General features: G+C 40.9%; 1 protein-coding gene across 6 annotated transcripts in view; it reads right to left on the reverse strand.

Moving 5' to 3' along the window:
• Positions 1–3436: 3436 nt before the first annotated feature.
• The window catches only part of map7d1a (MAP7 domain containing 1a), a 41306-nt gene continuing 20994 nt past the window's right edge, over positions 3437–23748 (reverse strand). For 2 of the 6 annotated variants that reach the window (XM_080897457.1, XM_080897456.1), the window contains 15 exons: positions 23544–23707; positions 23149–23260; positions 20461–20565; positions 19282–19404; positions 19016–19161; positions 18781–18911; positions 17164–17402; positions 16372–16648; positions 15545–15725; positions 14606–14710; positions 10983–11033; positions 10827–10887; positions 9114–9195; positions 8499–8734; positions 3437–6948 (listed from right to left, as the gene is read on the reverse strand). In XM_080897457.1, coding sequence (XP_080753583.1) covers positions 6938–6948; positions 8499–8734; positions 9114–9195; positions 10827–10887; positions 10983–11033; positions 14606–14710; positions 15545–15725; positions 16372–16648; positions 17164–17402; positions 18781–18911; positions 19016–19161; positions 19282–19404; positions 20461–20565; positions 23149–23260; positions 23544–23707 — 2024 coding nt within the window. In that variant the 3' untranslated portion in view covers positions 3437–6937. The remainder of the gene's footprint in view (positions 6949–8498; positions 8735–9113; positions 9196–10826; positions 10888–10982; positions 11034–14605; positions 14711–15544; positions 15726–16371; positions 16649–17163; positions 17403–18780; positions 18912–19015; positions 19162–19281; positions 19405–20460; positions 20566–23148; positions 23261–23543; positions 23708–23748) is intronic. The other 4 variants (XM_080897460.1, XM_080897459.1, XM_080897458.1 and 1 more) reach the window with 3 other exon arrangements.

Consider the following 23748-nt stretch of genomic DNA (forward strand, 5'->3'; position numbering starts at 1 on the left):
ATGTGACTAAGTGTGGCTGATCTTTGGCCCTGTGTGGTGTGAAACAGAAACATGTCCCTTTGTGTCCCTTTTTCCCCCCGTTTACATGAATCCTTTTACTGTGAGAGCGCTGACAACTCAGGGTCACTGTGGTACCGAGCGGTCACTGGTTTCACCTCCCCTTCTTTCTCTCTACACACTCTTTGCTCTCCAGGGTCCCAACAGCTGTTCTCACGTATCATGCAAATAAACTTTCTTGGAACCTTTTTCACACATTCCTACACTTAAAAAAGCATCTGCGTGTTCACATAAATGCAGGTACAAACAGAATTTGATAGTAAAGCAAAATCAAATTCACAGAGAGAGAGAGAGAGGATGGCTGAAAAATGACTGTCTCAACAACATTAAGTAAACTGACAGAAACCTGATGGAGGGAATTTAGTATTTTCAAACAAAACTCTGTCATTATTATGGAGAATAATAACTTTTATAGAGAAAATAATGTGACAAACCACATTTTAGTTCCAGATGTAATTTCAAATCTGGGAAAGTAGCTCAGTAATATATCAGTCACATGAAAATTCCCAGTGGAAAAAAACTAGTCGGTGTGGCTTCCTCTGATTCCTCCTGTGGCTGTGATGTTCCAGTGTCACAGCAACCAAACACAACACATTAGCAGGGTGAGGATATACTTCACAGTGACATTAGACACTGCAGGTGGTCTATCATGAAGAAGTCATCTATAAGGGTCCTACCTTAGTGAGCCAACACTAACACAGGCCAACAGCAGATCAGTTTTCTGCCTTAAACATATTTACATCCCTATGTTGTGCCTCATGAGCCACCGTATTAGCCTCTTTTTTTTTCTTTTTTCCAAAATGGAATGAAAAGAAAAGTGCCAAAGGCACATGCTCTGGCTGGTAGGGATTAATTCCCATTTATCAAATGAACTGAAAATAACCAACACTGCAAGCTAGCAGAACTGAAGCTCTGCGCGATGATTAGCAGGGAATGCTGTAAAACTATCAGCTAGAAAATGAAGAGATAACAGATCTTTGAAATCAAACCTGTGTGCCGTCGAAATGTGAAATCTCTGGGGTGTAATTTGTTACTGCCTTGTTCTAGCCTCTCACCACAGTAGTTGCCGAGCCCTGTGGATGCAGTGTAGGCTGACACTCTGTAGAGACATTTGTGGCCTCAAGAGGATGACGTTTGCTGGTAATGCTGGTAATCCCCTAAAGTTTCCCATAGTGTCACTGTGAGTTTTGCATTTTTGTGCCGGTTAGTGCAATGTTAAAAAAGTACACCTCATAATCCAGGAGCATGTAGAACCAGAATCGTAGAACCACTTTTAGCAGCAATAGCTTGTGTTCTGTGTGACTTTAAAAGTCTGTTGCATTGTTGTGGAGGAATTTTGATCAGCTCTTCTATAGAGCGTTGCTTCAGTTCATTGCACAGTTCTCTTAAGGTCCGGCAAAGCATTTTAATGAGGTTAAGTTCTGAACTTTCATTGCGCCATTGTAGTACCCTGAGTCATTTCCTTTTTAGCCATTCTGTTATAGATTGCTGCTTTTCTTGGGACCATTATCCTGTTGTATGACCAAATGTCAGCCAAGCTTTAGTTTTCTGATAGATCGTCTCACATTTGACTCTAGAATACTTTGGCCGACTCGGTGACAGCAATGTGCAAAACAAGCCCAAATAATCCCTCCTCGCCATCATTGCTTGACACTTAATATGAGGGGTGTTTGTGCTGATATGTTGTGTTTGCTTTTTGCCAAACATGGCTCTTCATTATGGCCAAACATCTCCATTATGGTATTGTCTGTCATTTGAGGACATTGGCCCTCATTTGTTAACAGTGCATATGCACAAACCTCTGTGTGAATAATCAGAAGTGTCTCTGACTATGTATATTAAGAAATGAAGACCTGGCTAATTAGATTTTATTTGCATAGCACATTTATGACGAAAGTGCAAAAGCTTGAAGGAAGCTTGTATTTTAAGCTTAGATTAGACCAGAGTTCTGGTGCAAGGACACATAAGGCTTTGACTGAAACATTATCAGCAGTAATTGAGAAGCAGGCGTTAATGATCTTGAGGGAGTATATGGGTGCAGCATATCTGCCACATATGCAGATGTGAGACGTAGATGTTGCAGATGTAGACTGCAACTACTACAAGTAGTAATAAAAAGATAAACAAATATATTTTTTCCTTTTTTTTTTTGCCTTTCTTCAGTTGAACTTTCTCCTCATTTCTTGCCTTAGGGGTATTTTTAAATCTACGCCGCATGTATGAGATCAAAACAAACTCCTCTGAACTCCTATGACGTAACCTACGCTATATTCATCACTTTCTCCGTTTCACCTGCAGGTAAACGAGTAAACGTGGCAGGTAGGATGCAGACTGCACAAGCCTGCTGGTTCAGAATGATTACAGTGTGGTAAGATCAAAATAGGCCGGTGCGTATGTTTCATAAATCCGAGTGTCATGTTGTGTACGCACTTGTGGGGGACAGGTTAAAAGCTTTCCACGCACATTATGGTAAATAAGTGCTTGTGGTTTGCTCACATGCATCTTTGCGAGCTTTAGTCGTGCTGCCATGTTGTTTTATGAGAGAAGAGGCTTTCTCTATGTAGCCCTTCCAGCCACTTCTTCAGTCTTTTTCTAATTGTACTATTGTGAGTTTTAATATTTAACATGCTAACCGCTTCCTGTAAAATCTGAAACGTAGCTCTTGGGGTTTGTATTTTTTAAGTTTCTCTGAGGTTTGACCTTTGGGGTGAATTTGCTGGGACATCCACTCCTAGGTCGTCTGTGGAGCACACAGCTGAATGCTCCAGAGCAGCAATCTTCCTTAACCTCTGCGTTTATAGAGGTGCTTACACTTGTTGATGATCAGTTAATCAAGTGTATTTGATTGGCAGCACCTGGCTGCTAGTCGTGACCTCATTTATATTGGAAGTAGTGTAGTTTTTCTTAGGACTGCATAAAGTCCTGTGGAAACTTCCCCTTTCACATAAATTCAAATAGTTAGCATCATCATATGTTCTCCCCTGGGCAATCATCTCAGAAGAAGCAAGCAGTTAGCTTGGCGGCTATTCGTTTTTCAGTTTTTATGTGGAAACTGGATATTCTCTCTGGTCAGTCTGAGAGGGCACGTAGTTGTACGTATACTAGGAGGAATGGAAGGAGTAAGCAACCTCATATTTTTACTGGTCGTAACACGGCAGCGTTTATTTTAAGTATTTGAAGTGCATCTTCACAATATGGGACCTTCATCAAGTCTGCAATTAGCAGAGTTTGCTACTTACAGTCTGCACAGTTTATTGTTAAGCATTTGTTCTGGCACAAATTCTTGACATTAAAAGCCAATAAAAGCCTTCTGTTAGCAAGTCAGTTATTCAAACCTTCATTTTGTTATTAGCTGTTAACAAAAGATTCTCAGTACAAGTTGACCACAAAGCAGATGCTTTATTAAAGTTAATGCCTACTTGTCCAGTAAATCTGTTCCCACTTTATCGGAGCATGCTTTTATTCAGGGGAAACATTGCATGCCCTCAGCTCAAAATAACACAAATGCAGAGTGCAACACAGAGGCCAGACTCTTTAAATACTTGAGGTTTGATGAAACGTCAGAATCTCATCAAAGAGCTTCCATCCGACAGTTTGTGACAATGATCCAACAGCTGTCCATGTAGGCTCAGCTGCTACTTGTCCTCAAAGTCTACCTCTGATGCGATCCAAGTCCCTGGGTCCTTTCTGCAACCTCAGAAAGTTCCATGTTATCAGTTCTCTAGGGGTGGGGGGAGTAGAAGGTCTAGAGCCTGGTTACCCTTAAAACTTTCCATCTCTAATCAGAATAGCTAAGAGGTTGCTCTGCTCCCACAGTTCTGCCAGGGATTGAGAAGCACGCTTACTGTGAGTGCTGGCCATTGTGTGGCCTTTCATTAATACTGCCTGCCATCTGAGAGCAGCTCAGAGAGAGCTTGTTGCTGAGCAGATAAAGATAGGGGTGAGTATAAACACTAAACAGAGGTTAGGCACATGAGCTTTGATGGTTGCGATTGGTGGTCTTATCTGGAGTGGGACGCCATCGTGTGATCCCCTCCCACCCCCCACATCTTATGCGAAATAGAGGTTGAGCAGGCACACTTGCCATTCAGAAACATTTGCAAGATTCCATACAGTCCTCAAGTGCAGAGATTTATGACAGGAAAACAGTCAATGTATGTCCAGTGTTTGGCTGGCTGCATTCTCTACATGGAGCACCTTTCATTAAACGTTTGACACCATGCTTATAAAGTCCTCAGGCGACTGAAGCTGGTTGTTTCCTTTTTGCCGTTGCTGTTAATATGAGCTTTAACAAGGCGTTATTCACGCAAGAGAGTAAAAATATCGTCAGAATTGTGACACCTCCACCTCCTGAGCACACTTGCAGAGGAGATAATACACCCATCATTCAAACAGGTTTGAACACCATATGTTGGTGGTGGATTTAACACGTGGCCTGGCTATTCCAGGACAATCTGACTACCTCAACTGGCACAAAGTTGCTTTATTCATTTACCACTCTTGGCTTTCGGATGACCCTTCCCATCCACACATTCAACTCCTTCAGTTCCTTTTTTTTTTTTTTTTTTTCACCCCTCATTCTGTGAGAATTTATTTTGAAACTTGGCACTAATCAACCTGTAACTGTCCACTGCTTTGCAACACCTCCCTAAAAATAGTCCCCACTAATCCTCAGGTCCCCTCTGAGAAGTACGGCACATTACCAGGGATTGACTGACAGATCAGCTGCACAAAATGGCAGAAATCTTATCATTATTATTAATGGAAAAAATATAGAGATTTTTAAAATGGGGACATTTCAGTTTGTGTCCTCTTTTGACACACTGCAGTAATAAAGTTTAAAGCCTGAAAACAGAGAAGTCAAATGTGCAGTCCATGCTGCGGTGCTGCACCCTCTTGTGGGGTCGATGAATACAGCTTTTAGCAGCAGACTCATTTGGACAACTTTAGGAACAACAAAGTGAACTAATGAGGAGATGTGGTTGAAGTTAACATCCTGCTCATGCAAGTCAACTGTCTTGCAGATTAAAGCTGTGTCGTATACGAGCTAAAGATGTGTGTTATTTAACACGTTTTAAAAAAAGTTTGAAGCAGTGACGCAGCTGTAACTGCAAAAACTGTTGCTTTAAGAAAGTTTGCGAGCATTAGCTTGACTTAAGAGGCAATTTGTAGCAATAATGAAACCGTAAGAAAAGCAGTTCCCAAAAAAACGTCGGTGTTTTATCAAACAGTTTGAAAAAAATAGATATTTTTTTTTACTTGCATTAAATCTTGATCAGCTACTCCTTAATCATGAATCAGAGAGTTTTCCGTCTTTGGCTTTCGGTTTCATTTTGGTGACAGTTTGGCTGTATTTACCATAGTGATTTCATCTTATGTAGCCCACTGGGGGTCTCTGTTACAGTTTCAAGTTGAAAATCTAATCCCTCATTCTACCAAGGTTAGAACATAGTCACATAATTTATATGATCAGCGTGGCATGTTTTCACGTGTGGTAGAAGGAGGCATAAATTGTGTTTGTGTGCACTTCAGCTGCCTACAGGGCTGCAAACACAGCGTGCCAGATCTCCCACAGGCCTGCAGAATATAGTGAAAGAGGGCCAGCAGATAGAGTGGCATGTACCCCCTTGTTGAGATTTTGTAAAAGGAGACCCAAAGAGAAATGGACAGCTGAACCAACTTGCATGCCTAGCACATTAGCTGCACAGACTGTAAGGCTTGTGGTCCCGCTTAGATGTCGGTTTTCCTTTGCTTAGCATGTGCTCTCTTTTTACTTTCAGTAACAGTGGGCCACTGTTGAGCGTCTGAAGTAAACAAAGCAAATGAAAGTAGAAAACTATTCAACTGATAACAAATGAACTATTTCTTAAGTGTACTAATCTGAATCAGGCTAAGAATAATCTCACAATGCATCAAATCCTTAAACGGTTGGGACATAAGGACGATTAGAACAGAGACTGGACCACTTGTCTTTAATAAGACTTGAGATATTCCCACTGGCCTTACATCGCACATCAAAATATATCTATAGCATATACACGCGCCAGAATTTCAAATGAGAAAAAAAAAAGTCATGCTTGCACATGTGGGGGAGGGAAACGGCTTCAATTGTTAAATAGTGGAGGAGATCTCCGTTTACAGACATTTGACCTTTGATGACTTACAGTTTCTTAATTGTAAAGGTTGCAGATTTATTATTACATCCAGTTATGCATACAATCAATCATAGCTGAGGTTTAGACATGAACCAACAGTATGTTTACACAAAGTAACAAGCCATTCTTTGTGACGTTTAATTTCAGATCTTCTGATTTCTCAGTCTACCTTTTTCAAAAACCGGTACAGGTAGTTTTGTACAAACCAGGATGTACAGTATCTGGGTTTTATTCATATCTACTCATGATAGAGTAGCATGAAATGACTCCCTTTCAAACAGCTTTAATCCACTGATCCAACCTTCCTTTTCCCGATACGTAAAGTTCATTTACATTATACACAAAGTTGTACCCAGTCTTAATTTTTTTCTTTTAGTTAAATAACTAAAGAGCAAAGAAAACAGTTCTTTTTCCGTATACTGTAATCATTACTCAGCTGTACTATAATGTACAAAGGATGATACTGTTGAGTAGCAAGGTGCATGGAATCGGTGCTGCAAAGAGTTTGATGAACGATAGCAACGGTGCCGTATGCGGCAACACCTTTCATCCTGTTCTGTCAGTTGTTTTGTCGTCATCTTCTTCTGTGACCCACTTTATCTTCGGAGGGAAGTATGCTTGCTTTTTTTTGATTGGCACAGGTCACAGGGCTCGCAATGCGAGCTTTGGCAGGACTAGGAAAGGTCAGTGGCCTAAGGCAACAAGCACTTCAGCGCTGGAATATGTCACAGGACCTCTGTGAATGAGGCAGAGAGAAAAGTGTTAAAGGCCAGATGGAGCAGCAGTCATACAAGCTTAATGAACATGCTAACAGACAAATTAAACTATATATTCAACCTTGTTGAAGTGCGTAATGGCAAGGTCTGCAAACCTCCAACCTGGTGACAATGATAAATGCAAAAGGATGCAAAACATGTTGCAATTGGAAGGCCCATAAACCTTTACTGTCGTCTTTACATGCAGCAAACAGAAAGCTCGCATGACTCAAAGAAATGAGATGGGAATGTTACTGTTAACAGCGGCTACCATATAAAAACTCGATCTGACTGACAATGCCACATGTGGGACCGATGAGGGCCATATCCTCAACAAGTATGAACATTCAAATAAACCCTGGAAGCATGCCTCAAAATAAACCGGTCTCCTGAGAAACTGCTGTGTAAAATTAAATCAGTCTGACATACTAAAAGTCATCTCACATATCCAGATTTACAAGAGTGCATATAAGAAGTGAGAATGTTCCCTTTTTAATTACACACTTACCAGAAGTATGCAGTAGTTAAAAAAAAGGTAGTGAAATATTCATTAAAGTAGGGGCAAACAGAGGTAATCGTTCTTTTTGGTTTACATAGTATTTCTGATCGCTGGCTTGCTTTCAGGATAACAGGTGAAAGTTAGGATCTAGCAGCAACGGGGAGGACAGGGTGCTGCTGACGTTGCTGCTGGGAAGAGGATGAATGAGGAGTCATATGAAGCTTAATTACTCCAGAGTCCAGTTTCTAACCCCTGGCAGTGAAGCACTTGTGGATAGGGTCTCATCACCTCTGTCATTCTTGGAATTCCTCACTGGGTCCCGGTCCAAGTCAGTGAGACACTTTGAATAAAAGCTGTCAACAGTATAAAGATACCCTCCTTCTCAGCACCCTTCCCAACACTATTTCTTTTATATCCCGTCTCCACCCCCTTGTGAGTGTAGGTATTCTCTCCATGCCACACCTTCCTCTCCTCAGGAGGGACTCGCTTTCACCGGGGTGATGACTTGCACCTTATATTAAGTACACATTCAGGTTCTCTTGCTCCGTGCCAAGGACAATAACCCCATTTATGGTACCTTGTACAGCAGTTTTCAAATTGGGTGATGGGAACTAGGTCGATGCAGATGAATCATGCCTGAATCTGCATAATTTTCATTGGAGATATATTTAGATTTAGTTTTTACCTCTGTCAATAAAACCTCATCTTTTATTTTACAATCCTGAACTCTAGCCTGAACGAGGACTTAAAAAGTTAACTAGAAGGAGAGAAGTGGACTCTCATTACAAAGCACAGCCAGACCTTTTCAGCATGGGTCAGCCAGTTGTGGAAAACACTCCATCAATATCTCATTTCAACAGTGGTGGAACGATTGCTATTGTAGCTTTTTCCCCTGCATCATTTCATCTATTCTATTTATATTTTCATGAATCATTTCAGATTGTGTTAAGTAAATTGTCTTTTCCATGTTTGTGTTACAAATGTTTGCGCTGTTGTCACTTGTGTATATTAAAGCAGTTTGTAATTCTGTACCCGCAGCATGCTGAGGCTTCATTGGGCCTGCCTTTTTCATGAATGACTCCTCGCTTTCGAAAGAAAGGATGGGCTCTGTGGGCATGCTGGTCTCAGACTTGTCCAAGGCTCCGTTAGTGGAGTTGCCGTGATTTGTGAGATGGATGATGTCTTCCAAGTGGACAGTGTCTTCTTTTGTCGAAAGACCGTTTTCAAGCTTCGTAGCCTGGACCCCATTAACTGCTTGGATTGAGAGGCTGTTGGAGAGGAAGACATAAATCATGGTATGGTTCTAGTCAGGATGGGTCCGAATGACTCATAAAACAAATGAGTCATCCCACCACAATAGGAGGATTCTTTTTTTTTTTTTAAATGGTCCCAAGAAGCATGATCAAATGCAAAGAGTAAACATTTTTAAATACCAAATCATTCTCCCACTGTTATAACTGTTTACTGTTGGCCAGAATCATGGGGCTTCTTGTGTTTTCTCTTGAGGTTTACAGCAACGTGAACCTCCTGCTGATTTGATTCGTTGTCAACTCCCAGCTTGGTCTCCTGGCACAAGTTTTGTGCTGTTCATGGTGGTCTTGCATCAATGTGCACACAAAGAAGAAACGAAAAAAGCTTTAGTTTTACCTTTCCTTGACATCGGCCTGTCCGTTTTCTGTTTTGTTGTTGGGAATGCCGACCTCAGGCGTTGGCTGGTAGTCAGCAGATGCTAGAGAGAACAAAGCAATACAGTCATTAAGTGTGACCACAGAGATAAAACATCCCACCCCACACCGTGTGTTAACCCTGAGATGTGTCAGGCTAACCTCAACACACACACGTGTGCATCCTCTTTTTACTCTCTTAAGGAGAATCAGCACTTTTGGTGCTTTTCAACTGTTGGTGATAGTACCCACATTTTTTCTGCGTCGCAGTAACAGGAGACTAGTGTATCTGTTAGTAGTTATTTTTTATCGTCTTATTAGCTCCTATTACTGAGCTGGTACTTTCCTGGTATAGGAGGATATTTGATTAACGTAGGTGTACTGCATTTGATTAAACACATGCATGCTGCAGCTGCAACCACCATTAAAATAAATAAACATTAGCACTGTCAAACTAACTGTTAGAACCAAACACAGAAAAAAGAACTAACATTGAAGACCAGGCTTTATCTAGCCTACATGACTCTCTACAGAATAATATATTTGCAAGCAATCCTGATCTTGCTGCTAAATATCCAAAACACTGTAAAGCAACATAGAGAAAATGATCAGGCTGGACCATAATGCTAAGTAAATAAAAGACATTTTTATTTTCTTTTGACATTGCACACTAGCTGCTAACTTCAGAGTCTTAATAGCTGTGGAGAAACACCTCCCGAGTGGGTACTCAACCCCCAAATCTGCATCCTTTTCAAAACGTTCACAATAAAATGCCAAACTCTAGTCATCATTTTCAAATGGTCATTTAAACATTTGGGTTCGAACATTGAGGTGCAGACGTCCAGTTTTCTGACCTCATGTATATCATAAAACGAAGACACTCACACTCACACATGACGAACTAAAAGGCATTTCTGCCAGGTCTCAATCCACTTAATGGCTCGCTAGTGTCTCCTTGCAATGTGAAATTTGTGAAATTTGACACAAACTGCATTTCCATCTTACTCATTTATAACGTGTGATGTTAAAATTTCGCTAGTAAGGATATTGTTAAGTAGGGAGAGAGTAGTTTATGTCTGAAAACTTTGCAGCAACACATGTATCACTGTTTTATTCAAAGTCTCTCTAATGAATGTAGACTGCTGCAGGCTGTTGCCATAAGCTGACTCTTCCACTCAATTCTCCTCAGTCCGAGGGATTGGACAACAAACTAAGGCCACATGGGTCCTATTCTGCAAAGAGCAACTCCAGCTGTACAGGATATGAGGGGAAATGTATAATAGGCCTTTTAAAAGTGCATCCCTCTCTGAATCTTACTCACAGGGGAACTGATAACAAGCATATGACATATCTGTGCTTTGTTTTGTGCAAGCTATGGAAGAGGTAAAAGAGGTAGACTGATATTTATGTGTACATCAGTGGAAAGTATTTTATAGACGCCAGTAGAATCTACCAAAATTGAGTTCTTTTGAGTTTAATCGAAGCAGTAAAAGTCTAAGAGTATTCTGAACACCAGCTGGCCAGAAGACGTCCACTTTGTTTTAAATTCCTTCCTAGATAACACATTAATGGGAGATGAGTTAAGACAATTATCCTTTGTAATTCAAGCAGATTAAAGGCTAGTAGTGGGTAATGATTTCACTCAGGGATGTTTTGTAAAAGGCTGAGGGGAAGTCCAGACTGATGCTTGGCTTACCTTTGCTACTCTCTGCCTGTTTGTCATTGACATGTTCGACTGGGGAGGACTTTGTCTCTTTCTGTGAAAGTGGGAGAGAATTTCAGTCACTTTTACAGCAAAACTAAGTTTTATTTTTTCAATTTGTAAAAGAAGTTTTGGTTTTTTTAAATGTACCTTGTCACTTCCATCTGTCTTCCGTGTCCTCTTCATGATCTCCTCCAGTCGCTACAAAAGGAAGACAAAATGAATAAATAAAGGAATAAAACAGATAATACCCCACAAGGAACCAGATGCTAATAAGCAGACGTACATTTTCTGTGCACTGGTGGACAACAACGCAATGATACTGGCACTTGTGTTATATCATATTACCAGTAAAACATAGGCTTCATGCAACATCTATAAAAAATATTTGGTTTGACTTGATGAAAATTTGGCTACGCTTATTCGGCTGGACTAGACCACACACCTTGCCGAATTGTTTAGATAGAAGCTAAGGGTTCAACTTTCCCTTTTCATTAGTTCTTTAAAGCAGTCAGGTTATTATGCTCAAAATAAACTGAAGCACATCGGGTGGTGGGTTAGACTAATGAGGGTAAAAACGCTGTTGGTGTACTGAGCTGAAACAATAGTGAATACTGAACAACAGGAAACACAGAAAGGGTAAGCGTGTGCTACACTGTGATATAGAGAACGCTGCATGGGTAATTTGTATGCACAGAGGTTTGAACAACATGAAAATTTTATTTGAGGACACAGCTAGCCTGGGACAGCTAGATCATAGCTGCAGCTGCCACTCATAAAAGTGAGACATTTTTAAGATCCAAGATCATATATGGAGCGCTCACACGCTCACAGCTTTGGTATCTAGTTTGGCATCAAAATGTCTGTTTCAGGAGTTGTTGTGCTGCTCGAGGTACCTATAAACACCTGTGCTGAGGTAATAAGACTGAGTCACTTAGGTTTGGTAGAGGACTGTAAAAGGAGTTTTGTGTAGTGCGACTGCGGTGCAAGTCTTTGGGGCAGAGGACATGCTGTTCTTGTGGGCTAATTCCTGCCAACAGCAAAACTTCAGCTGGCGGAGCTAGGCCTGACACGCCTAGATAACAGCCTTTCACACATGGAGAGAAGATGAGGAGAGGGAAAGAAAGGCTTAGATAGCCTGCAGAGGCACGATCTTATGTGTGTGATATACTTGAATATATGTTCACCAAAGGCCCAGGTATCAGTACACATGAGAAAGGATCCACACACAGATGACTGACACAGCTAGCTCGCTGTTATTAGTTTTATATATAGCTTAATGCTCATTCACATTGTAAGCCCTATTAAATCATGGCATGCAGACAGCCGATCCAGGATAAGCCAAAAAGCATCATTCATCTTGTTTCAGGGATTCAACTTTCTGCGTTTGTCATGTAAAAAGGGCCGACCTCAGGATGAATGTATCTTGGAATATACCACCACCGGGGGAGGAGAGCTTTTGTAAACCGACTACAAAATTGATTTTGGCATTACTCTGTATCGTGCAAGAGAACATTTTCCTCTTTTAAATCAGCCACTGTTTGGAGATGCTGTATTTCGAAAGGAAAAGTTCAACTCCAAATCGAATGTACTTGCATGTAATGCTACTGATGCATTCAGATTGTTATGTCTTGTCATCAATATAAAGGAAAACGATGGCACATGCCTTGAGGTTTTCAAAGTGCCAACAAATGCGTTTTAAAAACTCAGTAGCAATGTCTCCTTCCAGAAATAATGACTTTTAAACATTGTTGTGAGCAATTTCAACTTCTTTTCATCGTCTGCATTTGGAAGGAAACCAAACATGCAGCACAGCTGAGTATGGACACCGTTAGAGCAGGGCGATATGGCCAAAAATATTTATCACGATATATATTTGAAAATTTGCGATAACGATATAACCGACGATATAATTGATGCGAGACAAAATACAACTCCACAACATTACTAGCGCAAAAAGACAACCTTCCATTTATTTTCACTTAAACAAGAAGCTGGTTTTTATGTACATTAAAGCTTTATAAAAATGTAACAGTGCAAATGCAAATTCCTTGCTGAAAGTTTAACCAAAAGGCATTTCCAGTAGAAATGGGCTGACATATCCTGAGCATAACCATGTATAATATCCACTGAAGTTAAAAAGAGGTGCTTTGCAACATTAAACTGCAGTGTGCAGTACGTATTTTTTGGACCATAAGGTGCACGGGATTATATGGCACATTAAGCGAAACAAAGCAGTCAGATAAATCAAACTTTATTAAACTCATTCTTCTTGCTTCCTCCACTTCTGTACCATTGTTTCATTAATGTTGAATTCTCTGGCAGCTGCTCTATTCCCATGTTGTTGCAGTATATTAATGACTAACCTCATATTGTGGATGGATTATCTCAGTTGTTCTCCTGACTGAAGTTTGGTCCGTTTACAGCATCCTGCCATGCGATTGCATTTGTCTCTAACCATGAAGAACCTTCACGTTCACTTTTATAAGTGGAAAAGTGTTAGTGTTCGTCCTCCAGCTTCACTGTTTATGTTATGCTAACATAGCTGTGTCGCTAGCGATCACGTAGCACATCATTATATACCAGCTAGCCCAACTTCAGTAACCCTACAAACGTCACTGCTGTTTAGTTTCCTGTCTTCATTTATGTTGGAAGTGATAGCAGAGCTGTACGTTTGATTTTTTTCAGAAATCTCTCAGTCAGAACATGCAATATCATGCTTAGGTAACTAGCGAAACTAGCGAGCTAACTTCCGCTAGCTTCCTGCTAACTTCTAACTCCGTTAAATGTAATAACTTTTGTTTTCATGGATGCCTGGAAGTTAAACTTTATAGTTACACCTGGTAAAGCAGCAATGCTGATCGTTTTATTAAAGATGAAAGAATTTAGACAGTTTTTAACTCTAAGTGATGCTGCAGTGTTGTTTGACCTGAAACATACGGAGTTTAGGACCCAGATTACTCCCAGATTTAAGAGCATCTTAGTCCGACAAATACGACAATAACGACGACCGCTTGCATGTTCTGCAAAAAAATGTGCTTTGTTGTGTATCTGACGGACAAACACCAAACCAGTTCCACATCACGGAAGTTGCACCATTTTTACAAACCAATTCTGGTTCATCAGTTTCACTCAACAATCGGCCATGTGCGTATGAAAACAAAGGCACTGCGCATGCGCGTTTTACTCCCATTCTATCGCGATATTTCATTTTCCTATCGTTGCCTAACATTATACCGGTATTACCGTGAACGGTATAATATGGCCCAGCCCTAGACACCGTTAATGTTTTCATCTGGTCTTGCTGCCACTAGCATGAGACTGTTATCATAGGCACATGGACACTTTCTTCTGCAGAATGATATCTCAGTGGAGCTACGTGAAACTACTCACAAGTTGATTTATTTATTTATTAGCCACTTTGTCATGATTGCTGTAAAGAGACAATCACTTCTGAGTTTCTCACATGTATTGCATATATTGAGCACCAAGCACGAGTGTTATTTAGTTCAGTTATATTCAAAAGAAGACAGACATTTTTACAATCTACTACACAATCCAGCTCCCACCAAAAATAGATAAACGGCACTACAGGACAGTTAGACAAAAAAACAACTTTGGACTTTAAAAAAAAAAAATTATTCCAAAAAAATCCAAGCTGGGATATTTTTGCATTTATGATCCTTTACAACCCATAAATATCCATTTCCTTTTTGGAATTCAGTTACTTGGCTGAAAGAAACAACATTGGCAGGACAGATGTATGGCCCTACCTTTTTCCTCTCCAGCCTCTCCTGCTCCTCCTTCTGGAAGTGTTTCTCCCTCTCCAGGCGCTGCTTCTCCGCCTCCTCCCGAGCTCTAGCCTCAGCCTCCTCTTTCTGAAACACACACAAGCAAAAATCCAACCACAACTTTAATGGCAGCAGAAGAGGGAAAAAACATCAGCCAAAATAACATGCCTTTTACGTAACAAGGGTGTGGTTGCTCCCTGCAATTATTGTCTACGACCACAAAAGGGATATTTTTCTGTACCTTTGAGCCAAAAGGATCTATTTTCAACATTTACAGCTTCATGGGGGCGATTCAAAGTGAAAGACAACACTTAAGTCTTTGCATAATTCTACTGAAACGTGTTTGACCACAAATGCCACTTCTATGACAAACCACAAGGCGCCCTGATCTGATAGCAACGTACATACTGCAGTGACACAATTAATCACGACCCCAGAATAATCGATCACTCTGATGAATGGCCACATTCTGTTTTCTGCTTATCAAGCTTCATTGTCATCTGGTTCTCAACAACCACTTCCGCAAACACAAGAAGAATCAATACTGTTCGGGCGGATTATCTGGCAGACTGAAAGGTTAAAGGGGCCACATTCAGTGTCGCTCCATGTTCACCAGATCAGATTAATATTTACCTTTAAAAGACAACAACATCCCAAAATAGGTGACTGGGTTTGTAGGATGAACATGATATCAGACAAGGTCAATGTGAGCAGCACCTGAAAGGGTCTCATTGTTTTCCGTGTACGTTTTGGCATGGTGGGAAGAGTGGAATGATGTGGCAATACAGTGAGTTATCAGCTAGTTATGACTGTTGTCCTGTTTTATGCTCGTCTAACTAACCAGACCTGATGAGTGACTACAAGACTCCTTTAAATACACTTGATACTCTTCTGGAAACCAGGGGCAGGTTGACAGCATACCTGTTTCTGCAGCCGTAAATTCTCCTCCTGCTCAGCTTTGGCCCTTTCCTGAGCCTCCTTCTCCTCTTGCAGCCTCTTCGCTTCATCCCTCTTCCTCTGCTCCTCAGCCATGGCCCGTGCCTCCTCCTCCCTGCGTTGTCTCTCCTCTGCTTCCCTCGCTAAGCGTTCCTCTCTCAGGATCCTGAAGTGTTTGAATACAAGGTTGAGATAAGATTTTTTTTTTAGTTAACCATAAAGTCTCTTGAGATTAAAATCTCTTTTTCAAAGACATTTTATCTACAAAGTCGTCTGCCAAATGCTCCGAATGTCATAAACAATTTAAATTGATTTACTCGTAGTGTAAGCAGTGTGAACGAGAAAGGAAACAATTGGAATTAAGAGTGCCGAAAAAAGATCAAATCAGTTTCCAGGGAGTAAATAGTTACTTGCTGTGGTCAAAATCAAAAATGGTTACACATCTGGAGATAATGCAGAGTCATTCATCTTGAATATGCTTGGATAGTCCATCCAGCCCTTCATGATTTGCCTTACATGTAACCATTTACACAGAATTTGCCCAGAAAATAGCTAAATGTCCAGAGTGGGTTTATTCTGCTGCATAAACAACTACTACTCTATATCTACAGCTTCTTCCTCACAATGATATGCAAAATGTTGTTTTTGCCCAAGTATTTTTTAATATTTATTCCCACTTATAACCTTTTGTACAGGTTTTGGCATAGCTGACAAGAAAAGGAGAATATTACATAGTTCAAAAACTTCCCACAGCTTACAGGAGTTGCATAGTCACCGTTTTGTCTTTGCATGCATTTTAAAAACCAGCTGACCTCTCTTTCTCTTCCTGTTCGCGGCGTTCCTGCTCTTCCCTCTCCCTCTGCTCTCGGGCCTGTCGGCGTTTCTCTGCCAGAATACGAGCCGCCTCTTCTGGGTCATTCGTGCCTGCCATGGGCTTAGCGGATGGAGAGGGTGCAGGTGACACTGCACGCACAGAGGGAGAGGAATTGGCTGGCTCGGGCAAGGAGGAAATGGCGCTGGCTGTGACTGGTGTGCCTGATGCATTGGCAGTAGCTGAGGATACAACAATGGCAGGAGCCACAGGGGAACCTAAAAGAAATAACAGTATTGTAAGCGGAGAGTCACAGAAATGTATTTGCTTTCATAAAGAGATGCCTGTTAATTATTATTAAACTGTAAACAACCACAGCCATTCACCCTACAAATGCAGTAATTATATATTTAAGACTGATTAGCACAGCCTCTTAGCTTTGTGCGAGAGAAGACCCCGACCACGATCTCTGTGTGGCTCATTCAGTGTGCGCCCTTTATTTCCATGACTAATTATGCTTGACGGTAATCTTTGACCACTGTTTCAATTTCACTGCATGTGTTTTTCTGTTCAGTCACAGGCAGAGGGAATCTCTTTGGGAAGACAATAAAAATAGAGAGAAGCTGTTCATAATTGAACTATGTCACCAGTCTGCCACAGGGCTAACACAGAGAGACAGAGTCTACCATCCAAACTCACTTTGGACAAATCATTTCACTAACTGCTTGAATTGATTTGAAATTAATTATAGTCCTGTCTGAAGGACATGATTATCACTCCTTTTTGTACTCACTCTTTTTTTCTTCTGGGGTGGCTGGCCTATGGGGCTGTCTCACTCTCTCAAGAGGGGCAGGTGAAGAGGTCCGGTGGTCTATCCTGGCAGGGGTCCTGGCTCTTTTGGGCCGGGCCTTCGGGGTTGACGGGCTTCCGCGTGCTGACGGAGGCTTGGGGGAGGCAGCAGGGCTGGGAGAGGCAGTTCTGCCCTTGGGTGTGGCAGGGGACGCTGGCCGTTGTCTTGATAAAGGACTAGGACTGGAAAAAAGTAAAAACAAAAGCTGAAGGATGGAAAATTGTGTCAACAGTTCTCAGCGTTGTTCTCTCGTACCACATTATATATTTAGACCTGGCCTGAAATGCTTAAAATGGCACATGTCCTTAAGAAACTCTGACATCGGCACAGGATCTCAGCAGTCAAAGCACTCAAACATTGCATCATGCCTTATAGTGCATTATCAGTTAGCATCCCAGCAATGCAGCACTTGGAGGAACAACATCCATTATGCTGAAGATTTTTTCCCCCCTTGAGCCTCTGGCGCTGACTGCTCTGCCAAGCTCTTTGCTGCCTTTTTGTTGAGTCAAAAGAAATTGATTTTTTTTTTCTTCTTTTCTATCCCTTCTGCCATGGATGTCATTTATTCTGGGACCAGGGGATTAGAGGGTAAATTCTTGGGTATTCACTCAATGCATATGCTCAAGCAATGCATGAAATGTGAAGTCTTTGCAGCACAGACCCAAACCAACCCAGTCATTGACCAGAAACAGGCTGCAGGTCAGGTGCATCCAAGGCTAATCTGGTTTACAATGCAGTTTTTGTTTCTGCGTATTTAAAAGAGTAAAAAAGGGTGCGTTATTATAACTTAGATTTCTTAACTGGTTCTAAGGTTATGGAATAATGTAAACTTTAAACTGAGATGGTAGCTTTGACATTTTGACTTTACATGGGGGTTGGAGCTTTTTGCTAGGTTTCCCAGAGGCCAGACATTTATTGAAAATGTTTAGCATTGAACTCAGGTTTCTGTGATTTATTTTTGTGTATATGTGCCAAATGTGGATGCTTCCACGCATGCACTACATGGTCCAGGGCCTGGATTAACTGGTTAGCAACATCTGAACTTTAGTAGTATATATGGTGAATATTTTAATCCACCGATAAAATAAATAAGAATAAGAATATATGAAATTGGCCACCAAATATGCTTAACTCGAGACTGTTGCTGATATGCTGACTATCCAAGAAAACTCTACTGTAAATAAGTTGCATGCTAGCATGCTATCCCCTCACTGATTTCTATATAGGTATGCTATACAGTCTGTTGAGTCTTTATTGTTAGCTTCATTTTGTCTTTCGTTTTTGTAATTTCACTGGATTATTCTTCATCATAAGTTATTGATAGCACCAGTTAGATGATTAGATGATTTACTAACAGAAGATTGATCTGTGAGCTGATATCTGACTAAAATGTGAAAAGCTTAAATTTCTCTGTTCGACTCAAAACTTGTTGATATTCTTTTGACATTTTGTAACTAAATGGAATAAAAATGTTGCACTGCAGCCATAAAATATATATAACTCACAGTACTGATAGTGGTGAAATATTCAAGCCAATATTAAATCTGTTAAGTGTTTTACCTTGGATCAGGTCTATGTCTCATACTAGGTAGAGACTGTCTCTTCTTCAGCACTTTTTCTTTAGTGATGGCACTTTTTTCCATTTCATTCTCCCTTTCTTTGTCTTTCTTTTCCTTCTTGTTTTTATCCATCTGTATAAAGATGGAAAATATCAACATGCAAAGCAAAAAGAAGCAGATTTGAAACGGCATATAGATTATATAATAATGTCATATAGGTAATTATGCAGACTTACAGGTGTGGAGCTCCGCCTGCGTTGACGCTGGGTGATATCTGGTGAGCTGGACGTCACCCTCCAGCGGTCAGAGCAGCGGTGGTGCGGCTGATGGCCACACAGGGTCAACGGACTTGCTGAGGCTGAACGAGGGCAGAGAGGAGAGTCTAAAGAACAGAGCAACAAATAATTAAGCCTTGCCAACATTTATATACTAATAGTATTCACTAAATTCACACTGACGGCAACAACTCATTTGAGGCTTTTAAAAAAAGAAGAAAACTTACGACCGTCTTTTCCATTTGTGAGGACACTAGCAGCACTGCGGCTCCGGGCGAGGAAAGAAAGAGTTGGTGTCATCAGCCGGTCGACTATGCTGCTCTCCCACGGACTCAACGCAAGGCTGCGCGCTGCAAGAAGGAAAAATAAAATAATTCAATTATCTCCAAAGATACATGATAATGGGATGCCGTGAACCAGAGGAAGCTTTGTTATATCTCAGCTCACATTCGTGGTTAAACGGGAAATGTTACTCCTCACCCAACACCAAATGTAAAGTGTAGAAGTGTAGTGTAGAACTGCATCTGCAATCCAGAAGAACCATACAATAAACCAATAAAACACCAGTACCACTTAAAGAAGAAAAATAGGCCAGTATATGTGTCCACTGTAACCTTGACCTGCATGGGTATGACCGAGGAGAAGAGGGGTTATTGGTAATTCTTTTGTAGACAGCCTTGTGCACAAACGGAGAAGAAGCAGAATCCTGCGTCTCATTTGGGTGTAAGATGTAGAATGAGTAAGGTTTGGGAGTTTTAACTGTGACGGGAAAAAAGACAAGTGAGGAAGTTACCCGTCGATTTTTTTTCTACCAGTACAGAGGAACAGTACCTGCTCCGAGGAGAATACATTAAGAAAATGCTGACTCACTGACTAACTTTCTTCTCTGACTGTGTAGAAGTATGCAGTGGCCTTGTTAACTGTAGAGCTATAAAAAGCTATACTCATCTTAAGCTTGGAGACACAAACTCGATTTAAAGAAATCAACAAAAACCAATTAAATCAATAAAAACATTTAAGACAAAAAGACGGCTGTGATTCAGTACGTTATGGTGACAAATGGACACAAAAGGACTGGGCACATCAGGAATGAAAAGGCCATCACCACACAATTAACCAACCAAAGGACAGTAAAACGCCACTAGGAATACTCCCATATCAAAATATGAGCATGCAGAGCATGTCAAACAAAACCACAACCCAAAGTTTGGAATGAAAAAAAAACAACTTGTGATTTTTGGAAGATGGAAATGGGTCTAATATCAACCATCAAGCAAGAAGAGGATTGAAATCAAAGGGGAAGAAGTAACTGAAAAAAGACAATGATGGACAGGTTCGGTAGTGCTGGCAGTGTCAGAATGATGGACATTTAAAACAGGAGCGGGGCATTCCAGATGTAGCCTTACTTCTGTTGGGCGAGTTCCAGAGCGTGGCGGAGGACTTGGAGAGTCGCTTGTTTATAACAGAGTCCACGTGTTTGGGCAGGTTGACCGTTGAAACAGAGCATCTGCCTAAGAAGCCAAGAGAGCGCCACACAGATGTTCACACAGGTCACATGGTTTGAGAAGAAGATGTGGAGCTTGTGTGACGTCATGGGCTATGCTGAGGTGATGCCTTTACAAATTTATACCCACTCACTGTAAAGGCAACGACACCAAGTGTAATCCAACCCAATCCAGGGCTATTCTTGTGTGCTGACCGCACAATACCATCCATTGATTGTAAACATGCACACGGGAAGAGATCTGTTCACCTCTGCAAGCCTTCAAGTGTACAGACAGACCACCCGTGGCACAAAACATGCATTTAAAGAATGATATTTCTTTGTGGATACTCCTAACAAAGTGTCACATAACCAAACTCTAACTGTACTGTAGCACAGTATTATTACTCTTACAATCAGATATTGTTTCTGCGAGCTCAATGAAGTGGAAGTGAAAGAAATATTATTTTTGTTTTGCTTCTTCTTGTTTCTTTTCCAAATAACTCTGTACCACTTCCTCTGCACAGTTTCTATCAGCACAATTTTGTTGGTGAGCAAGTAACTCCAGTAAAACTACCACCAGTGATGTTTGTGGATTCTTCAACGTAACCTGGACATGACTTCAATTTAAAAAGTTATGTTAATTTTTAGGTGTTAAGAACACATACACTAAATTTGATACAACTTATAAGCACTCAGCCTCAATTTATATAATCTAGTGCAAACAACTCTCATAGCTACATTAACTAACTAAGGAAATATCTGCATTTATCTACTATTGCAAGTCAAATATAGAAGGAACCTTTAAAAGCCGCCTCTTCAGGCCACTAAAACAAACCCAGTGAAAAGGATGGCACATTAAATACAACCCTGACAAGGAAACATGTGATGGGAAGTGGCTACAGGGAAATGTAAACTAATTTCAAAGCTGCTGACGTAAACTGGCGCTTCAAAAGAGCAACCATCCATGTGCAATACTTGTATCTGTCCCAATTTCATATCCCTTAAACACAGTCCAATCGATGGATAACCTTCTCTTTCTCCAAATGACTTGGACAATTTAGTGGTCACGGAGGTGCAGCATTAAAGTCGGCTGAGCATGACTGTGGGTTTAAACACACAAATCCAGCACATGATGCAGTATGCTCTTTGATTGAGGCTAAGATGTATACATCTGAGCATTTCCAAAGGACAAAAACAAACATCTAGAGCTCTCAAATGTTCCACTGGCGCCTATTTACACTTGTTTACTCCCATCATCTGACCGACAGCAGGCTGGTGAGTGAGGGAGGAAAAGGAGATTGGTTTGAGTGTCCATAATTCCCCTGGCATATGGCTGAAGCGATTACATGGCATAAAATGGAACATGGGACACTTCATGTTCACAGGAGCTCACGGTACAGAAGCATTCATCAAAGCGTACCACCAAGGCTCTGATCTAATTGGCTGTTGGACTGTCAAGACACTTATTAGCCCCAAATTAAGCAACTGCATACAACAAATTGAATCTTGTTGCTAGTCAGCGGTGCCGTGCTACTTACTGCAACACACATACACTTTGTGCAATCAATATAGTCTGGTCACGATCAGTGGCTAAGAGCCGTGTAACAGTGTGTTCAAGAGACAAAACAATGTGTACTGACAGAAATGCGTTCAAGGAGGAAAAGCGTGACTGATGTAGTAAAGACATATCCAGTTTAAAATATAACAGAGTACTGCTGGCATCATCTGCCTGTCATAACACTGCAAATGTCTAAGCTATTGATTACTGCTGGGAATAAGAAGCAGGCAATAAAATTTGTTTTGGTGTATCATCTAAACAAGGTGATAATGCACCAATTTCATACTGCAGCACATCTAAATGCTTTGGCGGTGTTACCGATATGGTTTCATACTATCAAATATTTGTTTGGTGTTAAATCCATCAAACAAATATTGATGTCTGCTCCATCAAGAGAATGTATGCCAATGTAAAATTGACCACCACGCGAATTGGAAAACTATAACAGCTGTAATATTTTACAGGCCAAATGACCAACTTTAGCAGAAAAAAAGAGAAAGCGAAGGAGAATTTGATGTGCAATTATTTTAAACTGCATCATTAAAGCAGGTCTGTTATCTGTTTCTTTATTTTGTCATCTACATAATGTTGGCCAAAGTTTGAAATGGGATCAGCCAACAGCCCAGACTTCAGGCTGCTTTAAACTCTTAATTTCATACAGCTTTTCTGCTACTCTTTGCTATGAATGATGTCATTGACCACAGATATCTTTAATAAGGCCATCTCAGACACACGGTTCTGAGTGTGAGCGTAGATGACAAACACAGCTGCTTTTCCCATCTTCTGTCTATAAGAGGCAGCCAATCAGAACAAAGCTGACTAAAAAGGAAGAGAAAAAGACTTCAAATAGTTTGTTTCAAACAGCAAATGAAACAAACAAAGGTTAATAGGGACCATTTTGAACAATGATCATGCAAAGTTGCTATAGCTGAAACATGAAAGTCCCATTAAAAAAAACAGATCCAAGTATAACTGATATAAGTAATACTGAGGCAAAATAATTTTCTCCTCAGAAAAACTACATTATCTAGGAGGCACCAGTATACTCACCCTCTTTCTGGCTTGAGTTCTGGCTTAGTGCACCAGCCCACGACCATCTCTGCTGTCGGATTTCTGCCCACGTCTTCTTTGTTGACCTGTTGATGGCCGCCTGATACCGTTCCTGAAACAGATACCAGAACAGATATCAGTCTTTAGCATGTGAATTCATTTTAAGTCTATATGGAGGGATGGCATGTATGTCTGTGAACTGAGCAGCCTGAATCCTGTGTAGCTGATGAGTCCCTGACGAAAATCCTAAATCCCTAAATTGAAACTAGCAGCTGACCTAGTTCAGGTGCTCTCCCACAGACAGAGTGCATTGAAATTTCACCTTAAAATCTAGCAGTCATCACTTTCAAAGGTGCTGAAGCATCACATTACATGTATTGCTTTTCCAAACATACTTTGTTTTTCTCTAGTTTCTGTTTTTGTCTCTCCTCCAAGGCCGTTCGCCGCTTTTCCGCCTTGATCCGCTGCTCCTCGAGCTTCCTGCGTCGTTCCTCCAGCTGTTGCTCCCTGAGCTGCCGCGCCTTTTCCTCCTTCTCCAGCCACTGGGTCTTTTTGGCCGCTAAGAGAAGGCAGATAATATAGTCAGGAGAGAAGATATTT

The sequence above is a fragment of the Rhamphochromis sp. 'chilingali' genome (assembly GCF_963969265.1).
Source record: "Rhamphochromis sp. 'chilingali' genome assembly, chromosome: 11".
In the NCBI taxonomy this organism is placed as follows: Eukaryota; Metazoa; Chordata; class Actinopteri; order Cichliformes; family Cichlidae; genus Rhamphochromis; species Rhamphochromis sp. 'chilingali'.